This window comes from Medicago truncatula, chromosome 2 (genome assembly GCF_003473485.1).
Source record: "Medicago truncatula cultivar Jemalong A17 chromosome 2, MtrunA17r5.0-ANR, whole genome shotgun sequence".
NCBI lineage: Eukaryota > Viridiplantae > Streptophyta > Magnoliopsida > Fabales > Fabaceae > Medicago > Medicago truncatula.
This window is the reverse complement of record NC_053043.1, coordinates 17,331,013-17,353,488: the sequence shown is the minus strand read 5'-3', so window position 1 is coordinate 17,353,488 and position 22,476 is coordinate 17,331,013. Positions and strand designations below refer to the sequence as shown.

General features: G+C 35.0%; 3 protein-coding genes across 3 annotated transcripts; all 3 read left to right on the top strand.

Moving 5' to 3' along the window:
• The first annotated feature begins 524 nt into the window (after window positions 1-524).
• LOC11438771 (uncharacterized) lies at window positions 525-4,752 on the top strand. The gene is made up of 7 exons (XM_003595145.4): window positions 525-683; window positions 766-896; window positions 979-1,061; window positions 2,983-3,104; window positions 3,589-3,753; window positions 4,012-4,105; window positions 4,357-4,752. The coding sequence occupies exons 1-7, from the start codon at window positions 659-661 to the stop codon at window positions 4,556-4,558; spliced, it is 822 nt and encodes a 273-aa protein (XP_003595193.1). The 5' UTR covers window positions 525-658; the 3' UTR covers window positions 4,559-4,752.
• An 804-nt stretch (window positions 4,753-5,556) lies between these two features.
• LOC120578308 (protein FAR1-RELATED SEQUENCE 5-like) lies at window positions 5,557-7,374 on the top strand. Its single transcript, XM_039830979.1, has 3 exons — window positions 5,557-5,590; window positions 5,813-6,054; window positions 6,124-7,374. The coding sequence occupies exons 1-3, from the start codon at window positions 5,557-5,559 to the stop codon at window positions 7,372-7,374; spliced, it is 1,527 nt and encodes a 508-aa protein (XP_039686913.1).
• An 8,045-nt stretch (window positions 7,375-15,419) lies between these two features.
• On the top strand, window positions 15,420-21,318 carry LOC11438770 (uncharacterized). Its single transcript, XM_003595142.4, has 7 exons — window positions 15,420-15,750; window positions 15,836-15,966; window positions 16,073-16,155; window positions 18,662-18,783; window positions 19,213-19,377; window positions 19,805-19,898; window positions 20,548-21,318. Exons 1-7 carry the CDS (start codon window positions 15,738-15,740, stop codon window positions 20,747-20,749), a joined length of 810 nt encoding a protein of 269 aa, XP_003595190.1. The 5' UTR covers window positions 15,420-15,737; the 3' UTR covers window positions 20,750-21,318.
• The last annotated feature ends 1,158 nt before the right edge of the window (window positions 21,319-22,476 follow it).

The following is a 22,476-nucleotide window of genomic DNA, read 5'->3' as shown; positions in this document are numbered from 1 at the left end:
GAAAATATATTTTATAATTATCAAATAAATATGTGAGATATTATTTTTTTAGGAAAATGAGATTTTTTTTTTTAAGATTCATGATAGATATTTATACCATATATTAGAAAACATATATATATATATATATATATATATATATATATATATACAGTCGTGAGAAATAAACGTTTAAGTTAAATATATATAGTTCAGATGGAAATTTAACAAGCAAGTTCACATAGCCAGTTAAATATATATATATATCCGTGCTGCATGTACCGGTTCAACTCCCTCTAGCCACAGTTTGATAGTTTTTTAGAAAATAATCCGGACCGGTTCGCGGGTGGGTCATAACGGTTTACCGGTTCGCCCACGCGTCCCGCACGGGTCACACCGGATTTCCTGGATTGCTTGCATATCCGGTCTGATTAGCTGACCAATCCGCCCACCCCTCCGGTTCGACCGGCCGGGTCGGTCCGGGTTTTAAAACACTCACTCATCACACATTCCACAATCAAAATGATTATTCACCCCTTCCTAAATTTTTTTTTTTTTTTGACACAGCCCTTCCTAAAATATTGAAACAATTAAATTTTGCTTCCACTCCATTTGTATTCCGCTCCACTCGTAAATCCGCCGCTGTCACTAATCATTACATAAACTCTTATGTGCAGTGATGTCCCTAGCTTCACAAAATCCATGTTAGTTTCTTATATTCAATATTAATTCTTCAACAAAATAAAAATTCATGAATGATTTATTATCTCTCATTTGTTTTTTCAGCTTTTGAGCATTATCAGAGAGTGATAATACCCAACAAAAGTGGTGAAAAACTTGTTGGCATATTACATGAATCTTCTGGAACAACAACCAACGACATTGTTATTTTGTGTCATGGTTTTCGTTGCTCTAAAGTTTGTTCCTTTCTTTTTCTTTCTTACTTACATTTATGAATAATTTCTTTTATTAATTTGTATTTTTTTTTTTCTATTATAGGATATCAATCTCATATTGAACCTTGCTGCTGCATTGGAAAAGGAACAGATTAGTTCTTTCCGTTTTGACTTTTCTGGAAATGGGTATGTTTCTTATGATTCAGTGCCCGTTTAGATTGAATTATTTTTGAGCTTATGTAAAACAGCTTATCAAATAAATTAACTTCTATGTATTATTTTTTAGCTGTTATGTCAATGCAAGATACAATTATTGTTAGTCAGAACTTATCAATAAACATAAAAAAGCTTATTTATTTACATAAGCTCAAAAATAAGTCAATCCAAACGGACGCTCAGTAAACACAACCATATTAACCGAATATTCATTGTCACTATAATTTGGTATATAGTCAATCGCGTTCTAAATGTTTGCAAAATTGTCTTTGAAATTGAATTATACTGCAAAATGATAGGCTAAAACCAAGCCATCAACACTTGCATTCCAATTGAAGGCACGTCGGTGTGACATCGGCCCTCAGTGAACACAACCATATTAACTCAATATTCATTTTGACTATATTTTGATATATAGTCAATCGCATTCTAAATGTTTGTGAAATTGTCTCTAAAATTGATTTATACGCAAAATGATAAGCTAAGACCAAGCCATCTCTGTCCTGGTTGTTCTTTTGGAAGGATATATATTTTTAGGATTGATGTGATTTCATGTGGTTTATGTCCTACATAGCATCAACATTTGCATTCCATTTGAAGGTGTGTCAGTGTCTGACATCGAACATTTGGTTACATTCAATTATTCCATCTTTTTTCTTCAAATTATTACGAGTGTCGTGTCCAGTGTGTGCTTTGTAGTCTATGATTTTGAACTTATGCTGTTTAGCGGGGTTTTGAGGGAGTTGATAATAGTTAAAGACGATTAATTGGTATAATTAAAGCATAGCAGTCAATAGCGGCGCTATAGTGGCCGCGCGTAGCGTAGCGGTGACGAACCGCTACGCTAATTGTCGTAGCGGTGCGGAATGAGATAGCGGCGCTATAGCGGTCGCTTCAGCCGCTATTTGATTTTAGTTGAAAATTTTCAAATTGACACTATTTTTAAAACATTTTGTAATTTTATTTATACTTTATAACATTATTCATGTAATTTGTTCAAAAAATAATCCAATATCGGTGACCACTATTTGGCATACCATTATACGCTAAGCCGCTATCCCACTTTTGAAGTCGGCCTCTACGCGCCGCTATCCGAGATTGACTACTATGTTGAATTTTGATTAAGACTTTTGATGTTATGTTGGAGACTTGAAAGCTATCATAAGATTTGGGTGTTTTGTATGATTTATGAATGATTCATGAGTAAAAGCTTTCATAAGAGTTGGGTGTTTTGTATGATTTATGAATGTTTCATGAGATTTGGGTGTTTTGTATGATTTATGAATGTTTCATGAGATTTGAATGTTATATTTAATTTTATATTAGATATATGTTTGTTTATAATTTATAGTATTATTTACGTAATTTGTCAAAAAAAGTTATCAAATAGCGGTCATAGCGCTATGCGCTATCCTGCTATAGCATTTTTGGGGTCGGCCGCTACGCGCCGCTATCCGCAATTGACTACTATGACTTAAAGCATATGCCTTTGTTTTGAGTTTGGACATAGGCGTGGATCAGTGGATGAATGAATTGAATCATATGATAGTATGATCATTTAAATATAGTGTTTCTGGCAGTCTGATGTGTTTGCTTTGGTTGCTGATGTTATTTTAATTATTTATCATAAATATCTAATGTTGTATTACTCTTACAATTCTGGTTTTTAGTTTAGGATTATTGGTTTAGTTGTAGTACTATTGTACTATCCTCAGTGACCCAATTTCCTTATCATTTTATCATGGTATTAGATGACAATTCCTTTTCCTAAATTGGGTAGTATTATCCTCATGTTCAATAAATATATGTACTAAAGTTTATGCTATTTTCATCATTTGCCTTGCTTCATTCTTTGCTTTCTCTTAACTTTAGCTTGTGGTTTTCCTTCAAGGGAAAGCGAAGGTTCGTTTGAGTACGGTAACTATTGGAAAGAAGTGGACGATTTACATGCTGTTGCTCAACATTTCCGTGAATCAAATCGTGTGATCCGTGCAATTGTTGGACATAGTAAAGGTATACTGGTTTGTTTGCTTATATTGAAGTATTTTCAGCAACATGAAGATGTTAAGATATGGTTTTTGGATATATTATTATGTGCTCCAATTTATACTATCATTCATTGCTAATTTTCCATTATACACCTCAATTATGACAAGAAGTGTCGTTATAAAAATATTTTGTCAACCATACTTTGCATGTTAAGATTGCAATGTTGAATGATGCTATATGAAGAGATTTCTGTAACTTCTGGCAAAAAACATAGACCAGGAATGAGCTTTAATTTATCTGATATATAGCTTCTAGCATGAGATTCTAAAAATGAACATTTGCAAAACCATGCTAAAAATGAACTCCTATAGGTATTCTATAGATCTCTGTAATGATATTTGTTGGTGTACCTTCTGATCAATCCATTTTCTCAAATTCTTATGTACTTTCGCCCAAAGTTTGCTAGGATGATGGAACTGTTAACAGTTGTTTCTGTGTCATGATGCAGGAGGTGATGTAGTCCTTCTGTATGCTTCCAAATATCACGAAATTAAAACTGTTGTTAACCTCTCTGGACGTTATGATCTGAAGGCAGGCATTGAAGAACGCCTTGGCAAAGATTATTTAGAAAGAATTAGGAAGGACGGTTTCTTTGATGTGAAGAGGAGTTCAGGTAAATCGTTTACTCAGGCTAACAATATCACAAGTACAAAGTTCGAGTTAGACATTGATCGTGAACTGTCTTGTTCAATAACTGCAAAATGACTTGAGTTTAGAATTTTAGAATTCAAATAGATTTTAACGGGTATGATTTCGGTCATGGATAATGAAATTTTACAAGTTCTTTGTTTCAGTCTCTATCACTTACACATAAGCATTATATTATTATGTTATTTATTAAACAATCAATTAAGGACGTCTACTGTTGCAGGAAAATTGGACTACCGTGTTACTGAGGAAAGTTTGATGGATCGCTTGGGTACAAATATGCACGAAGCGTGCCTGCAGATTGACAAAGATTGCAGGTTAATGGAAAAGCTGTTTGATCTCTACTCCTTTTACTTCTAGGCTGTATTGTTTTCAAAGTAACCATTGTAAATAATATGAAATAATGGTTTTAAGATATTTAAGTTTCTTTAAATAATACAAAATAGTGCTACATATGTTATATAGTGAAGAAGCAAAGAATACTGCAAGCAACAATTTTTGAACTTATCAAGTTACACTGATGCATATGATATATAGTGCTAATACCAAACTGCATCATATATGACAGGATCCTTACAATTCATGGTTCTTCTGACGAAATTATCCCGGTTCAAGATGCACATGAGTTTGCTAAGATCATACCAAATCACAAGTTACATATCATTGAAGGAGCTGATCATGCATACAATAATCATCAAGATGAGTTATCCTCAGTTTTTATGAGCTTCATCAAGGAAACCATTGACCACAGCAAGAGTACCGCTAGCTAGGTCTTTTCTTGCTTTGCTATGACCTTCTCATTTTCCTTGTAGCCGACCCCACATATGGGAAAAGGCTTGGTTGTTGTTGTATTGTTTTGTTTTCCACATGATATTTGTCACATTATTTGCCTTTTTATTTTACCAACCTTCATTTGACATTACTATGATTAAGCAAATTATCTGGTTAATTCAAACACCTTTCACATGGTAACTAATCTGGATGGAGATATTGGAATAGGGTAAATTAGATGATCCCTCTTCAGGTTTGATGCAATTACTCTTGATGTCATATTTACCTTTTGATTAAACCGGTATCTAACTTTGTGAGGCCTTCTCAATTTAGTCCATAAAATTTTAAATATTTCAAATTGGATTTCGACTCAGTAAAATGTTTCTCATATTCATCCTTTGGGTGAGTTGAGTTACCTTTGGATCTAAATGTCACCCACATTCGCCCGTTCCAATCCACACAAGACCGTGAAATGTCACTCTCAGACCCAAAAAGACCTGCTTGCACCCTGTTGTTGTTGTCGATTAAACTGGGTTTTTGGTCAGTTTGGTATATCATGTCCACCCTTAATTGGAGGGATGGGCTAATCTTTTAGTCCCTCAAATTAGACTGTTACTTTTCCCACCCTATCGCCTTCTCGCGCGCCCTGTGATTTTGACTAAAATACCCTTTGTCTGGATTGTATAATCCGAACAGAATTCGGATCCTATAATCTGAAATGATTATCAAATCACCTTGATTCATCTGGCTTGTGAGACTTGGGCCTGGTTAGGGTGAAAGGCTATCCGGAAAATAGGTTCCGGACACAATGGTCACATTCCGAAATAGAAATTCTGCACACCCTGCATTTAAACTGAGCGGGAAGAATAGTCATTTTTTTCCGGAAAGTGAAATCCGGACAGCTAGGTTATATATAGTTCTCAACCTAGCTGAAGCAGACCACCTTTATCACAAACACTCACTACACCTCCAAAAACACACCATTTAGGGCGAAAACATGGTTTGGAACAGCAATCTGGCCATCAAAGGGGGTTAACATCATCATTTTCGACTGAATGCAAAGGTAATGTGTATATAAACCTTCTCCCATTCGTTTTTTAGGCGATTTCCTTTTGATCACGTCATATGATTTGTACTCTACCGGTCCAGACTCTGAAATCCGAACTGGGTTCACGTGTTTCAGATTTCGAAATCCGGACTGCACCAGTACAGAAACTGTGTTCATTTTCTGACTATGCTTGCACTGTTTTCAGATATGGTTGTTCTGGTTGATGCCCCAAATGTTGATCCACCTGAGATTGAACATCCTAATGTGTTGCCGCTTCTTTTACTTGAAGATGCGCATGATTCCGGTAATGCCAAATCCGAGAAACCCCCCCCCCCCCCCCCCAAACCACCACCACCACCACCAAAACTTGAAATTTGTCTAGGTGGTTCGAAAGTAGAAGATGCTCCTCCTCCTATTCCTCCTGTTGTACCACCTCCAATTGTTGCTGTTTGTATCGACTAGCGAGAACATTTTACCACTAAACACAAGTTTGCAACACGGAATGATTTGTTGGAGTGGGTTGGAGAGAAAGCTAGGAAGCTTGGTTTTTCCACTGTTATTGGTAAATCCGATAACGGTGGCAATGGAAGAAGCACATTTGTTACTTTGATATGTGAAAGGGGAGGTTCATACACCGAGTACAAGAGAAAGAGTCGGCGGGAGATAGCTGGTTCGGTTAAATGCGAGTGTCCGTTTCGGCTGAGAGGTTACTTGTTGACCGGTGGTGATTGGAGCCTCAAAGTTGGTGATGGTAAACACAACCATGACATGACAGATGTGTTGAAAGGTCATAAAACTGTCGGTCGTCTAAACCCAAATGAACGTGTTCACCTTGAAGAAATGGTGGATTCAAATGTTCCTCCGAGGCAAATGCTTACCAACTTAAAGAAGAGGAACCGTACCACTTCAACTACTATCAAACACGTTTATAATGCTTCTTATAGGTATAGGCGGTCCATTAGGGGTACGAGGAATGACATGCAACATCTCTTGAAATCTTTGGTTGATAATGGTTACGTTTATCATTGTAGGAAGTATCCTGATTCTAAGGTTATCAGTGATGTTTTTTGGGCACATCTAGATTCTATCAAGTTGTTTAACACGTTCTCCACGGTGCTTGTGTTGAATTCAACATACAAGACAAACAAGTATCGTCTTCCATTGCTTGAGTTTGTCGGTAACACCTCTACCATGAAAACGTTCTCTATTGATTTTGCCTATATGATGTCTGAGAGGCAAGACAATGTTTATTGGGCTCTTAAGAGGTGTCGTGAGATGTTGCACACCAAAGATCTCTATCCCAAAGTATTTGCCACCAATCGGGACAATGCTTTGATCAATGTTGTGGAAAAGGTTTTCCCTAAAGCTATTACTTTGTTGTGCTCATATCACATTGGACAAAATGTGAGAGCAAAGTGTAAATTAAATTGCAAAGTGACGGATCTCAAAGACAAGAATTGGCAAGCGATTAAGCCTGGTTCGGTGGTGAAGACTGTGATGGATGCATGGATGGATATTGTGGACTCCGAAACGGAGGAAGCATACATTGATAATTGGAACCGGTTCAAAGTTCTATGCGCAAAATTTCCCAAGTTTTTGGAATATGTTGAAAAGACAATTTTGGATCCGGTTAAGGAGAAGTTTATGAGGTTTTGGGTTGACAAAAACCTTCATATGGGGAATACTACAATAAATAGAGCTGAATCTGCACACGCTCGGTTGAAAAAGTATTTGAGTAGTAGTATGGGTGATTTGAGTACAAACTAGCAATCCGTTCATAACATTCTAGAGTTGCAACATACCGCAATACATGCTTCATTTCAGACAAGCATAATAATGCTTGAACATAGGTTCAAAGGAAAGATGTTGTGGTCTAATTTGATCCGGAACATTTCAAGGGAAGCATTACATCATCTCGTAGTGGAGTACAATAAAGCACTTGAAATTGGTACGGATAAATCAAAATGTGGTTGTTTGAGTTTGATCACTTACGGATTACCGTGTGCGTGTATGAATGATTTGAAGATCAAGAACGGTACCACCCTATGTTTGGAAGAAATTCACACCCACTGGAATAGGTTGAGGTTCGAGTACGAGGTTGACCCGAAGCTGACAAAAAAAGAAGATGTCTCTCTATTGCCAGAATGGGAGATTCTTCAAGTGATTTTTAATAAAAAAAAAACTGTGTTACTTTAGGTTCTGCCCAGGATTTCTGTTTTAATTTCATGTACTGGTGCAATCCGGATTTTATAATCCGGACAATGTTAATGAGTTCCGGATTATAAAATCCGAAATGTAGCATTTACGCCCCATGCAAGTGCATTTAAGGCTCATGCAAAGGGCGTATCGGGAAGTTCCGGATTTAATATTTCGAATTATATAATTTAGTTCCGGATTTTAAAATTCGGAGTGTATAGTGCACATACCAGAATGAAAGTTTTCTTACAATATGGCAGGCTCGGTTCAAGGACGCCGATTACAACATGAAGTTGCATTTGAAGGAACAATTCCGACAATTTGTTTTACTAGAGACCACCTCTATGCGTCCACTGCCAAATAAGGGCACCACGAAAGGAGCTCCTAAGAAAGATAAGCAAAGCATTCGATCGACAAGGCGGTCCCCTTTGCTATGGGAGATTGTTGACTCCCAGGAGCAAGAGACACAGGGTTCACATACAAGATAAACAGGGACGAGTAGGAAGAGTGCACGGAAAAGCAACATGTCACGTACTCCTCCTATCCTGGTGTGAAGGCTGAAAATGATGATAGCTCCATTGATCTTTCGACGCCATAGATTAGATATATATCATTGGTTTAGTTGAAATGTATATCATTAGTGAAATGTGTAATGATATAAATTCAACTCTTTTTTGGTATAATGATATATATATATATATATATATATATATATATATATATATATATATATATATATATAATCATTTTTTGATATAATATTTAAGTTAATTGCCTTTTATACATACATATATAATGATTTGTTGAAAAACAACGATAAAAACCACAAGGACATGCAAATTTGTTTCAGTTCTGTGTACTGGTTGAATCTGGAATATACAATCCGGACACGTTCGGATTACATAATCTGGAATGCTCCGAGGATAATTTTGAAAAAAAAATAGGGCGCACGAGGAAAGTCATAGGGTGGTAAACGTAACAGTCCTAGATTAAGCTTATGCCATATCAATTTATAAAGTCAGCTACCAATTTAATTGTGACTATTACTTTTCCCACCCTATAAAGTCATATACCAATTCGTTGCAGCGCGGTTCCATCCTCATTGACCGTTCATACAAACCCTGAAAGTTTTCAACGAGGCCCTTATCTATGAAAGACCAACGATGGAAAACCATGGTTGTAGAAGGAAGAAGAGGATGAGAGGGTGGGAGAGGATGGTGTGAGAAATGGTAGGGTTTGGAAGGCTATTTATAGGAAGGAGTGGGTCAAAAACGGTTGGGAGGCCATAAATGCAGTCAAAAAATGCGTTTTACCACGTTTTTTTTACTTGACCACCGACAAAAACATGTGGTGCAGACCACCGGCCATGACTGATGCATTCCGGAATATATAATCCGGAAAGCACATCTGGTTTCCGGAATATATTTTTCGGATTAATGCGATAATGGTGGTGAACGAGGGAAAAGTTAGCACTTCCTATAGGGCTAAGGACATTCCGGAATGTAAAATCCGGAAAGATTCAGAGCCATTAATGTGGGTTTGGACGGTTACAACAACCACTAACACGTTTTCATTGACTGTATTAATGACCTATGACTTGTTTTCGGCTATAAATAGGCTTCCATCTTCACAAATACCTTCATTCTTCACTTCACCTCTTTTCTTACATTTTCTTCAATTGTTTTTTAGTTTTTTAGGGGTGTCGATCGATGGTGTCATGGTCATTGTTGACCGTTCATAGGAACCCTGCAATTGCAATGAATTGCAGCTTGTGTGGGGTTCATATAACGGTAAACAGAGACCCTTGACATCAAAGAAAGATGTTATGAATCAAAGGATTCCATTGTTCTAGATCAAATGCAATGGAAAGATAGATTGTGTAATTCACTCTAGGAGTCATTACCAAGAAACAATTGTATAAAAGATATGACAAAGGTGTGACTTATTTATAGTGATTTGGAGTAACTAACTCCCTAACTAACTTTCTACTATAGTTACCACTAAGTAACTCTAGTTTATTCTCACTATATTCTAATAGTCCCCCTCAAACTCAAAATGGGGAAATTCACCAATTTGAGTTTGAAAATACTATGATGAAACTATACTGCAGTAACTAAGTAAAATTGGGGGTAAACTAGCAAATTACTTAAAAGATAGAAAAACATAGAAACCCCAACAGACTGAAGATGAAGCTCAGGCCCAAAAGCATAATGAGAATGTGAGAATGCAGAAACGCAATGTTGATTCTCCTATTCAAAAACTACAAATGTGCTTCTACTACAAACATGCTTCTAAACGAAAAACAGTTTATGCCAAACACGCTTTTCCAAAAAACAACTTTTCCAAAATCTGAATCAAAGAAACTTATTCATAACGCGCTTCTGCAGGGAAGAACATAAGCAAAGCTCGATGTTGCAACGTGCCTATGCAAAGCGATTCTGCAAAAGTGATTTTCCAAACCAAGGCTGTAAACGCGATTCTACAAACCATATCAGTTTCGTTCAACAACAATAATGGTAAAACGAAATTCCAATTCACACAAACACGTCGGAAATGTAACGCCCTATTTTTTTATTTTATTGAGTTTAGATGTCTTTTTATAATTTAGTCGATTTATTTTGATGAGTGATATTTTGTTATGTTATATGTTGGTATTTATTAGTATAATATATATGTTATTTGGTGTAGAAATATATGTTATTTGGTGTAAAAATATATGTTATTTGGTGTAGAAATATATTTCTTATTTGGTGTAGCAATATATATGTTATAGAAATATATTTGCTATAGAGATATATTTGTTATTTGTTATAGAAATATTTTATGTTATATATATATATATATATATATATATATATATATATATATATATATATATATATATTAGAATAGAATATTGATACTTGGAGGGCAGATTTAGAAATAAGAGAAAATAAGTAGGTTAAGGATTTATATAAAAAGGGAGAGTTAGAATTAGAAAATAAGGATTACGTGCAAACTGCTTTTGGGAGAAAAAGGGAGAAAGTGAGAAGTCAGAGAAAGAGAAGAGGAGCAAAATCGTAGAGACCGATCATCTAATCTAAGGTAAGGGTGGGACTAACTTTCTCTAATTCTAAGTTGTATAATTCTGAAATTGAGTTTAGCATGTTGTAGGTTGTAGTTATGGGAATTTGGGAATTAGGTTTTGAAGTTGTAATTGGTTGTTAATAGAGTAGAAAATTCGTTGAATTTGTGTAGAATTGATGTTCAGATCATGGATTATTTTTAGTGCAATGTTTTATATGGTTTTGAGTGCCTTAACGTGTATAGAAATGGTTAGACAAGTTTTTCGATCAAATTTGGGCATAGGGAAGTTAAAATTGGGATTTTGGGGTGAAAAGTGGATTTTTCCCGAGTTGCTCTCTGACAGCACGTCCTGTTTCATGTTCCTGCGTCTTTTTCACACGTTTCTGTTTTGAATTGGCCTTTGGTGTAACATGAAAGTTGTAGATAATTGAGTTAGCTTTCTAGTGGCTTTGGTTTGACGTGAAAATGATTTTTGGTTCCTGAGATATGATGAAAATACTCCAAGGAGGTCTTAGTGAAATCTTATGAAAATTCAGCATAACCGTTTCTTAGTTAATCCAAAACTTAAGGAATAATTCCAAAACTCAAAACTAGAAGTACTATGAGTTCAACTAAGGTGTTTAAGATCATTTAACATATGTTGTGATGGATCTAATTTGGTTTGACGTGAATATCTTTGTTGGATAATTTGAAATACATTTATTATGTGAATGTTGTTGTTGAATAATTTGAGTTACATATATTTATGTGGAAAAGGTATGATATAGAAAATAATATTGTTATAAAATTCAAGTTGTTATTATTAATGATGCTATGTTGTGAAGTTGTTGTATGTTGTTGTCTCTGCTGTATTAATTATTAAATCATTAAGTTGCATATGTTGGTCAAGTTGTTAAAGTTGTATGTTGTTGTCAATGTCGTTAAAGTTGTAAGTTGTTGTCGATGTCGTTGAAGTTGTTGGTTGTCGTTGCATTAGTTGTTGAGTCCATGCATACTCATTTACGCTGAAGGCTTGATGCCTTGTGAGCTTTTGCTTTTAAGTTGAGGGATTGATGCCCTAGGAGTGTATTTATGCTCAATACGTTGAGGGCTTGATGCCCTGTGAGCTTTTGCTCTTTAAGTTGAGGGTTTGATGCCCTGGGAGTGTATTTATGCTCAATATGTTGGGGGCTTGATGCCCTGGATTGGTACCACATGCATGATTAAGAAGTTGAAGTTGCATTGTCGAGTCAAAGTCGTTGTTGATGAGTTGTCATCCATGAGTTGTTAAGTTGTTGATGAGTTGTCATCCATGAGTTGTTAAGTTGTTCAGTTGTCTTCTATCCACGTGTTGTTAATGAAGTGCTTATGAAGATTATATGATGTTGTTTATGATATTGATTATGATGTTGTTATGTTGTTTATGATGTTGTTTATGATATTGATTATGATGTTTTTATGATGTGAAGATTATGTCGTTATATGATGATGTTTATGATCTGATTATTATGTGCTATATGATGTTGTATATAATGTGATGAATATGAAGTTAATGATGATTAGAAGTTGGTTGAATTATTAATGAAGTATTATAAGAAGAGTTAATGTTATTAATTGATGAAGTTTAAGTTGTTAAATGTTTTTGATGAATTATATGCTTATTATTATTGAATGTGAAATCTCACCCCTTCTGCTTGGAAATGTTGCCCTCACAATTGGGTAACTTGCAGGTAATCAAGATTAGCTATGAAGTGAGTCGACTCTCTCACGTGTCGTCGTCTTAGGGTCACTCTGATACGTAACAGGATGGAAATTTTGGTTGTTGCTTTCTGTTCCTTACATATTATTTTATGAAGTTTTATGAACATGTTATTGGAATAATTTTATGAGATTTTACATTGAGGCCTTTGTGTCAAGGTTGTTTTAAACGTTGAAATAATTTCCGCTGCAATAAGATTTAATTTGATGATTGAGATAATTAGTACTTTTACTATATTCAGATTTGAAAGAAGTGTAGCATCCTGTTTAGTTGTTTTACTCTGATTTTTGCAAAAAATTTCAAGTTGGAAAAACGGGGTGTTACAGGAAACGTCGATTCTTAGAGACTGATAATCGAAACCAATTGGAAGAAAAATCGCTTTTGGCTGCTATATGATGAGTCGTTGAAATTGAAGAACAAAATGATGCAATCCTATTTCTTGATCTGTCAGAGTTCTGAATTGAGATTTCGAAACAATACATCCTCGCTCTCAAGAGCTTCTTCAATGGCGTCACAGTGTTGAACCGAACCAAGCAGAAAGAAATGAAAACATGAGCTTCTATAATGGCGTGTATGGAATTGAACGAAGACAGACCTTGCTTGCCTTTATCCCAAGGTATCCACCACAACCGGAATTGTATTTGTCGAAGAACTTTGAAAACGAAGAACAGCGAACATGAACCAAATCTTCCGCGGGGATCAAAATTGACGATAAATTCGTCATGTAACTGAAAAATCTGAATCTTGCTGTTGTTGGCAGAAGCGATTGGTTCCTGTTTTCGGGCGAAACAGCAAACGCCGTAAACAGGTCCAAAGCATGTGATAACAATATCGATGATGAGATGCATCGATTGCTTGAACGCGGCTTCAGAAACATGGAACTCAGATTCACGATTGTTCGAATTCGTTGATTTGCCAGAAACGATCAACTCCGAATCAAGAATCAGTGTTTTTTGGTTTTCTTCCGAAGCGTCAAACGCAGAGTTGCAATTGCTGCAACGTGAATCAACGAAAAAACAAGGAACTTTACCGATATTGATGGTGAATCCATCAAGATCCATGGTGAAGGAGGAGGAGCAGAAACTGAATTACGTAACATCTGGTCCGGATTTCTGTTTTCGGAAATCACTAACAATCTGGTTCAAATTATGTAATCCAGACCAGGGTTATTTTAATTAATTTTGCAGGGCGCGCGAGAAGGCAGCAGGGTGGAAAAAATAATAGTCTTTAATTGTTCGGTTATATTGTATTCGTTGTTCTATGATCGGGACTTCCAATCATACGCTTAATGTAAATATTATCGAGTAACATACCGTTTAGCTACCAGTCTTCACAAAGTGAACATGTGAAACATTGTATAGAGTCCAGAACCAATTTAGAGTATGGTGAATATTCAAATCTCAAAGACTAAATTAAGAGTGTCTTATTAAATATATGGTCATTTAGGTGGTTTACTCATTCATCTTTCCGTAGGTATGTATATTTCACATGATAAATCAATATATTTAATTATTAATATGGATGATGTGAGTTTATTTATATATTCATCATTTTTGTTTTTTGTGATTTCAAATTTATATTGTATCGATATATTATATCAATTTGAATAAATGAATATCGTTTATTTAAAAAAAAAAAAAAAAACTCATTGATTCGGTGATGTTTCAACTAAAGAGATTAGGGTGGTATATGAAATTTGATAGTATGTTACTGTTCTATATATACAAGAAAAAATTGTAATTTTTCTGTAGTATTATTGTTGTGTATTTTGCGTCATTTTTTTCTTTTATAACATTATATTATTTATTATTATTTTTAAATTCTACATGATTTTTTTTTTTTTTTCCTTTCAAATAGTTTTAGTTCACACATTAAAATGCTGGAAGTATACTCTTGTGCAGCGTTGACTTCTCAAAGCAAATTCACAAACACAATTAATTTTTTTTAGGCAAGAAAAGATATTAAATAAAAATGAAGAGATACAGAGACTGGGGGGCATTAGGCCTGACCCAGGTACAATCCAAAAATGAATAACACAATGCAATACAACCCAGGTAGTCCAACCTTAAATAATCCTAACAGAAAGATCACTCCTCACGAACGCAACCCAGCATACTCGCGCACGAGCACGAAACTATATTACAAAAAAAATATGAAGAGTGAACATCCATAGAATTAAAAAAAGGTTTATAATTGGCGAATAGATCCACCGCCAACACGATATCGAGATCCACGTACCAACAACCCCCTGAACAAAGCAGCAGGTATAATAGCTCTTTCGAGCTTAACAGTCCGATAACAGTCACAATGACTGAGATGGATAAGAGGTCAGAACCAGAGAGAAGGTAACCTTGAAGACTTGAAGCCTGCAGATCTCAACAGACCTGGAACTTCAGGTTTCAAGCACACATGAACATCAACTCAACCGATTGCAAAGAACCCTAACAACTCTTTTGGGTTAAAAGGACCACACCTGTGGCGGATCTTCTAAGGAGCAGGCAGGTGTTATGGCATCCCCCAGATTTCCCTTATATACTATATTAGGTGTATAATATCAATAACAATTCGGTTGTTGTAGTGGTAAGAGGTGCCATAAATTGGGAAAGGTTGCGGGTTAAACAGTGCCTAGTCTTCTTTTTACATGTTTTATCTTTTACTTTTAAAAATTATATTAAAAAAACAATTTTGATGGGATTTGAACCCACAATCTCTTGAAGCTTTCAAAAGATTTATGCCATTAGATTAATTATTATTTATTATTAACTGTTTAATATATATTCCATAGAAGTTTGGCATCCCTAAAGAATTTACTCAAGATACCACACCACCCTTTCGTGTTTATGACACCGAATCACCACAAAAAGGCCATAACTACCACCATCCAAAGTCTCTGATCTGAAACACAAGCAAACAATACGAACAAGCGAAAATACGATAGCAACAAACAAATAGTAACCAAAAGAACAAACCACCTCCGAACCAGCCAAAACATAACAAGAGGTGACAGCGGTGCCACAAACACAGCCAGTAACCCAACCAAACAAAAGAAAGCACAAAAACACAATCCAACCTTTCCAACGCAGAGGAGACGAGCTGAAAAACACAAATTGAAAACAAGAGTGAAGTGAAAATGTCCCTCCCATGTAAGTTTCTGTTATTGAATATAAAATTTTCAAAGAAAAATAGAGAATTCATGAATGATTTTTCTTTCATATATATATTTTTCAGCTATTGAGCATCATCAGAGAGTGATAATACCCAACAAAAATGGTGAAAAACTTGTTGGAATATTACATGAATGTTCTGGAACAACGACCAACGACATTGTTATCTTATGTCATGGCTTTTGTTGCTCTAAAGTTTGTTAACATTTCCTTTTTTACTTTGATGCATGCGTAAATTCTTTTATTAGATTATATTAATTAATTTGTATGTTTATTTTCTTACTTTTGTTTTCTTATGTAGGACACTGATCTCGTATTGAACCTTGCTGTTGCATTGGAAAAGGCACAAGTTAGTTCTTTCCGTTTTGACTTTTCTGGAAATGGGTATGTTTCTTCCCAAAATAACTCTGATCAATCAAGGTTATGATGCATGCATAAATTAAAGAAAGTTATAAATGAAAAAGAGAATAATATTTTTACTATTATGGTTCAGATGATTTTTTGAAGGCTAAAATATGGTTTTGGTTCCTGCAAATATGTCTCGTTTTGGTTTTAGTCCCTGTAATAACAACAAAATATTTTGCACCGACCAAAATCAACAAAAAAAAATTATAGGGACTAAAACCAAAACGAGACATATTTTCAGGGACCAAAACCATATTTTAGCCTTTTTTGAATGACAAATGTTTTAGCATGTTAATTGTTATGTTAGTATATTCATGGTTGCCAGGAATCAAACTGAAACTTTTGATATAAAATTCATCTCTATAATTTGTTGAGAATGTGTCTTAAAATCAGTGTTTTTCAGCATAGTTTGAATTAAGGTCAGAGTAGAGGAGAGAAGTTATGGATTGCTCTTGGTGAGCAATTGGGGATAATTTCTCTGATCTCTCCAGACGTAGGTCAATTTGAGCAATTGGGGATTTTATCACTGTCTTTGAATTGATTGTTTAGATTTTCTTTACACATGTTTTAGATTTATTCTCGGCTGAATCTTTATTTGCTTAATTTGTTTAGTTTGGTTGTCATTGTTATTTGTTCCACTTTTCTTGTTTGAATTCACAACATAATTAAACTATCCTACTAGATAATAGGCTAAAAGCTGAGGAATATAGCAAAAATGGACAAAGCCATCTATGTCTTGGTTGTTATTTTGGAAGGATATATATTTTTTACTTTTTTAGGATAGCTGTGATTTCATATAATTTATGATCTATGTAGCCCCGACACTTTCAATTGAAAGTGTGCCCGCTATCCGTTCCTGCAACATGCGACAGTGCTTTATAGTTTATGGCTTAGAACTTGTGCTATTGTGTCCTGTATCAAATAATTTTATTGAGAAAATACAATCGAAAGGTTAGAATGTGAGAGTAAATAACTGATAGAAATAAGTTTGACATGAAAAGTAGGGATGTAGAACCCATTATTCAGATTGAAGTTAGGTCCTAGAGTGATAATACCTATAGCTGAAACTCCAACTTGTCAATAGGTAACATGACAAACTTGTTGTTTAAAGATTGATAGGAATAAAAAACAGACAAAGAATGACTAATATGAGTGGTGGATCCTGGATCTATAATTCAAGAAGAATTGTAATTTATAGAATTAGGATAGGATGAATAAGGAGAAAAACTCATACCAAGATTCACTTGATTCACTGCATTTTTGTCATGCTGTTGATATGACACCGTGGTCCAATAGGATTGATGGGCCTAATCCACACAAGCATGATTTTTCTAGAAAGGAGTAGAAGCTGAGGGAAGCTTTGTGGCTTGAGCCACAATCTTAAGAAAAATAATTAATTAGTGATTTGAGCCATAATTTTAGGAGATTATGATATGTTTGTAAGGGAGTAATGAGAGTGTAGAATCATTAAGGACCTTTCTATTGAATAATTATTAGGAGAGTCCAACTCTCTAGTAGGAGGCTTAGGCTCTAAGTTATCTTACTTGCTGCTGTAGGAGCACTGCTCATCTTTTCCGTATAATAAACACTATCTCATCTCCTAATTCTTGTGTTTCTATCAACTGTTGCTATGAACCATTTGGCTGAAGAAAATCAATCAACTGCTTGTATTGTTGTTGATTCATTCGTCGGTGTTGTGTTCGTTGAAGAACTGCTTTCTTTAGTCTCAGAAACATTCTCCACAACTTGATTCTTCTTGTGGCCTGGTCGATAACCATGAAGCTTATAGCATTTATCTTTAATATGACCGACTAGACTACAGTGAGAAAACATTGGTCTCTCTTTCTTGCCGGAGGTGGACGTTTTAGAACCTTGCTGTGAAGACTAAACAGCACCTGCCAATTGATTTTCAGAAATGATACTAATAGATTCAACAGATTGTTAAGTTTCCTCTTGTTGAAGTAGTGCTAGAACTCGATTCATAGAGGGAATACAATTCTTGAAGTAAAATTCGGCCTGTAACATGACTAAAGCTTTGATTCAATCCCATTAAGAAATGAAGAACATAATCAGTGTGAAGATAATTGATTAGTAGTTGAACAGCACCACAATTGCAAGTATGAACTGTGATATTCTTGACTTTGAGCCAACTAACTTATAACTGTGATTGTTTTGGAAAAGTTGATAATAGCTGCATGATTGGTGTCCTTAAAGCATATGTCTATGTGTTGAGTTTGGACATGACTAAAGCATACAATAGTATAATTATTGAAATATTGTATTTCTGACCGCCTGACGTGGTTGCTTTAGTTTCCGATGTAACTGTTTCTTCTGAAATTCTACAAATAATGAACTCCTTGTCCTGGTGTAAATTAAGCGGTATTTCTTCATTTACACCGAATTATATGTAATAAAGTTTCTGATATCTTGTCTTCATCATTAATCTTGCTTTGTCTTAACATCAGTTAGTGGGTTTTTCTTCAAGGGAAAGCGAAGGTTCGTTTAAGTTTGGTAACCAACGGACAGAGGTGGATGATTTACATGCTGTTGCTCAACATTTTCGTGAATCAAATCGTGTAATCCGTGCAATTGTCGGACACAGTAAAGGTATCTTGATTTGTTTGCTTATATGGAAGAAAAAGGTATATCTATATATACTTTTGGATATATGATTATATTTGCCAAGTTATACAATCACTCATTGAACAAAAACCAGGAATGTGCATTCATTTTAACTGAGATGTCAACAACGCAAAATGGAAAGAAACTTTTGCAAAACCATGCCTTAGATGAACTTGATGATTATCTTTTATTTTAACAGTTGTTTTGTTACTTGTTAACTATTAGTATTATATATGAACAAAGGTTCATGAAAAAACCTAATCTAATTGGGTGTGCATTTCATGTATTGTTATTAATAGTTGACTTATAAGGGTAGCTTCTGATCAATCCTTCTTCTCAAATTTCATGTGTCCTTTTCCCCCATAGTTTGCTAGGACGATCGAACTATTAGCAATTGTTTCTGTCCTGATGCAGGAGGTAACATAGTGCTTCTCTATGCTTCCAAATATCACGACGTGAAAACTGTTGTCAACGTCTCTGGACGTTTTGATCTGAAGAGAGGCATTGAAGAACTCCTTGGTAAAGATTATTTGGAAAGAATTAGGAAAGAAGGTTTCAATGATGTGAAGAAGAGCTCTGGTAAATCGTTTACTTAGGCTTATTTAATCTTCAAGACCAACAAATAGTTTTATCATTGTGAGCGTATGAAGCACTACTGATACAGACATGGACACCAAACACATTGACACCGGTAAAAATTAGAAAAATAAATTAATTGAACATAATCACATGTGTCGGTAACGACACATATTGGACACACCTTGCATTCTGCATGTGTTTATACTAAAATCTGGAACCGGTGATACACTATTACAAGCACAAAGTTCAAGCTAGACATTAATCGTGAACCATATCTTGTTCAATGACTGCAAAGTGACTTGAGTTTACAACTCTAGATAAATTTCAACGGGAAAGATGTTGATAATGAAAATTTACTAGTTATTTTTCAATCTCTCAGTACTATATTATTTATTAAGTGATTGTTTGAAAACATATATTCTTGCAGGAAGTTTTGATTACCGTGTTACTGAGGAAAGTTTGATGGATTGCTTAAGTATAAATATGCATGAATCATGCCTTCAGATTGACAGAGAATGCAGGTTAGTGGAAAAGATTTTTGATCTATTCTGCTTCTAGCTTAGCTCCATTTAAGTTATTTAAGAACATAGTAAAGAGAACAACAAAAATATTTCTATAATAGAAGAAACATAAGGCATGGTCTCTCTCTCTCTCTCTCAATTATTCTTTCATAGCCATTAAGTCCAATTTGTGAAAGAATGTTCAACTACTACATTTCCATATAAATTTTTAAAACTGAAATTTATCAAGTAATCCCTTAACAAAGTAATTCTTAGAATTGGACCTCTAGAGCGTGACCCGAGTTGCTCGATAGTGGATAACTCAACGGATCTTTGATTAACTCCGATACCATCTTGGAATTTGAGTTTTCTAATCAACCATTACAAAACCGGCCTGTAAGTGAGGGACGCCTGCTATACATATAAAGGAATTTTGAGGCTGTATCTCATTTGATGTGGGACTCTCAACAATAATCACTAAGAATAAAACATGAATTATTTCTTTTTTAAGATATTTATGCTTCTTCAGTGAATTGAAAATTAACAAAATCATTTATATTTAGCTTCTTCTTAAGATATGGTGAAGCGACAATTCTTGATGAACTTGTCAAGTTACATACTTGTATTGATGCATAGATATGCTAATGTTAGATTACATCATATATGGCAGGGTCCTTACAATTCACGGTTCTTCCGACGAAATTAACACCGTCCAAGATGCACACGAGTTTTCTAAGATCATACCAAACCACAAGTTGCATATCACTGAAGGAGCTGATCATCTATACAATAATCATCAAGATGAATTATCCTCAGTTGTTATCAATTTCATCAATGAAACCATTGACCACGACAAGGGTACTGCTAGCTAGGCCTGTTCTTGCTTGGATATGAACTCCTCATCATCGTATTATTTTATTTTCCACGTGATATTTTACATCATTATTTGCCTTTTTTTTTACCAACCTTCATTTGACAATACTGTGATTAACTGGTTAATTCAAAAACCTTCCTCGTGATAAATAATCCGGATGGAGATATAGGAAGAGGGTAAACTAGATCGATTTCTCTCCAAGTTTGATGAAATTACTTTGATGCCATATTTACTTTTTGGTTAAATCGGTCTTGGCGTTCTCAATTTAGTCCATGAGAATATAAATATTTCAAATTGGTCTTCGGCTCCGTAAAATGTTTTCTCATATTCATCCTTCGGTTGAGGTGAGTTACCTTTGGATATAAATGTCACCCACACTCGCCCGTTCCAATCAACACAAGACCATGATATGTCACTCGCAAGCAGTAAATAGGAAGTTAGAGATTGTAACTACTTTCAGTTAGTTTGTTTTTCTGTTTTTACTTTGCTTGTTAAGCAAGTTAGCTTCACCACATGATGTATAAATAACAATAAGTGAATGAGAAATAACAAGTGGTGTATTTTGAAGTGAGTTCTTCTTGAATCTATCTCAATTTTCTCTCCATTCTCTCTTTCCATTATTCTGTAATTCTTTTTTTCTTCTTTCTCAAAACAAGTGTATCAAGTGAGTGAATGAAAGTGTAAAACTGATTGCTTACACTAACAGAAAAGACCTGCTTGCATCCTGATTTTGTTGTCGATTAAACTGAGTTTTTGGTAGGTATGGTATTTCATGTCCACCCCTAAATGACGGAATAGACTTACATTTTAGTCCCTAAGTTGAGCATACGACATATCAACACGTTAATGTGGAGTCCATTGGACGTTTATGGGTTGGAAATTGCTCTTCTCCCATTCAAAATTGCTCATCCCCTTAATTATGCCCAACGTGAGTTAAGTTACGCTCGGCTTTTTTCAACGTGAGTTAACTCACATTGGGCATTTTTCAGCGTGATTTAACTCATGTAGGCACTTTTAACATTGGTGAATGAGCAAAAACAAAAAGGAGAAGAACAATTTCCTTATAGGTTACATCAGCAACTAGGACAAACGTCAATTCATGAGAGCTTTTAAGAAGAACTAAATTAAGCAATAATATTTCTTTTCATAGATTCATGGAGTTTTTTTTTTTGGAATATTCGTAATTTGAAGGATTAGTTTGTGACCGTCTTATTAGGTCAGATTCTAATTTGATTGTTCAATCTTATTGTGGTCATGAAGTATATCAGGCAGTTTGTCAATGGCTAGCAAATGGTGCTTTTTCGCCTCATGTTAATTCCACCAATATCACACTCATTCCTATTTGGAAACATAGGAACAACAAGGTCTGAAATAATATTATTGAATCCGCTCAATCTATTTATGAACGGGCATATTCTATCCTCACTAGTTGGATGAATGCTCAAACCATGCGCAATCATGCTCCTAGGCAATCTAACACCAAGGGTGTGTTGTAGTGGCAAAAACCTAGTCCCGGGAGGTATAAATGTTGATGCTTCCTTTCCTCTATCGAGAGGCTATTGTCCCTCTCAAACTTTTTCTTTTTAAAAATATCTTAGTATGCTATAATATTTTTTCGTTTTCAATATTTATTTTCTTTGAAGTTGATACGACAATGTATTGACCTCATTTGATTCAATATATTCGACCGTAAACACCTAAAGTTTCTAGGTGTAATTGCGCTAA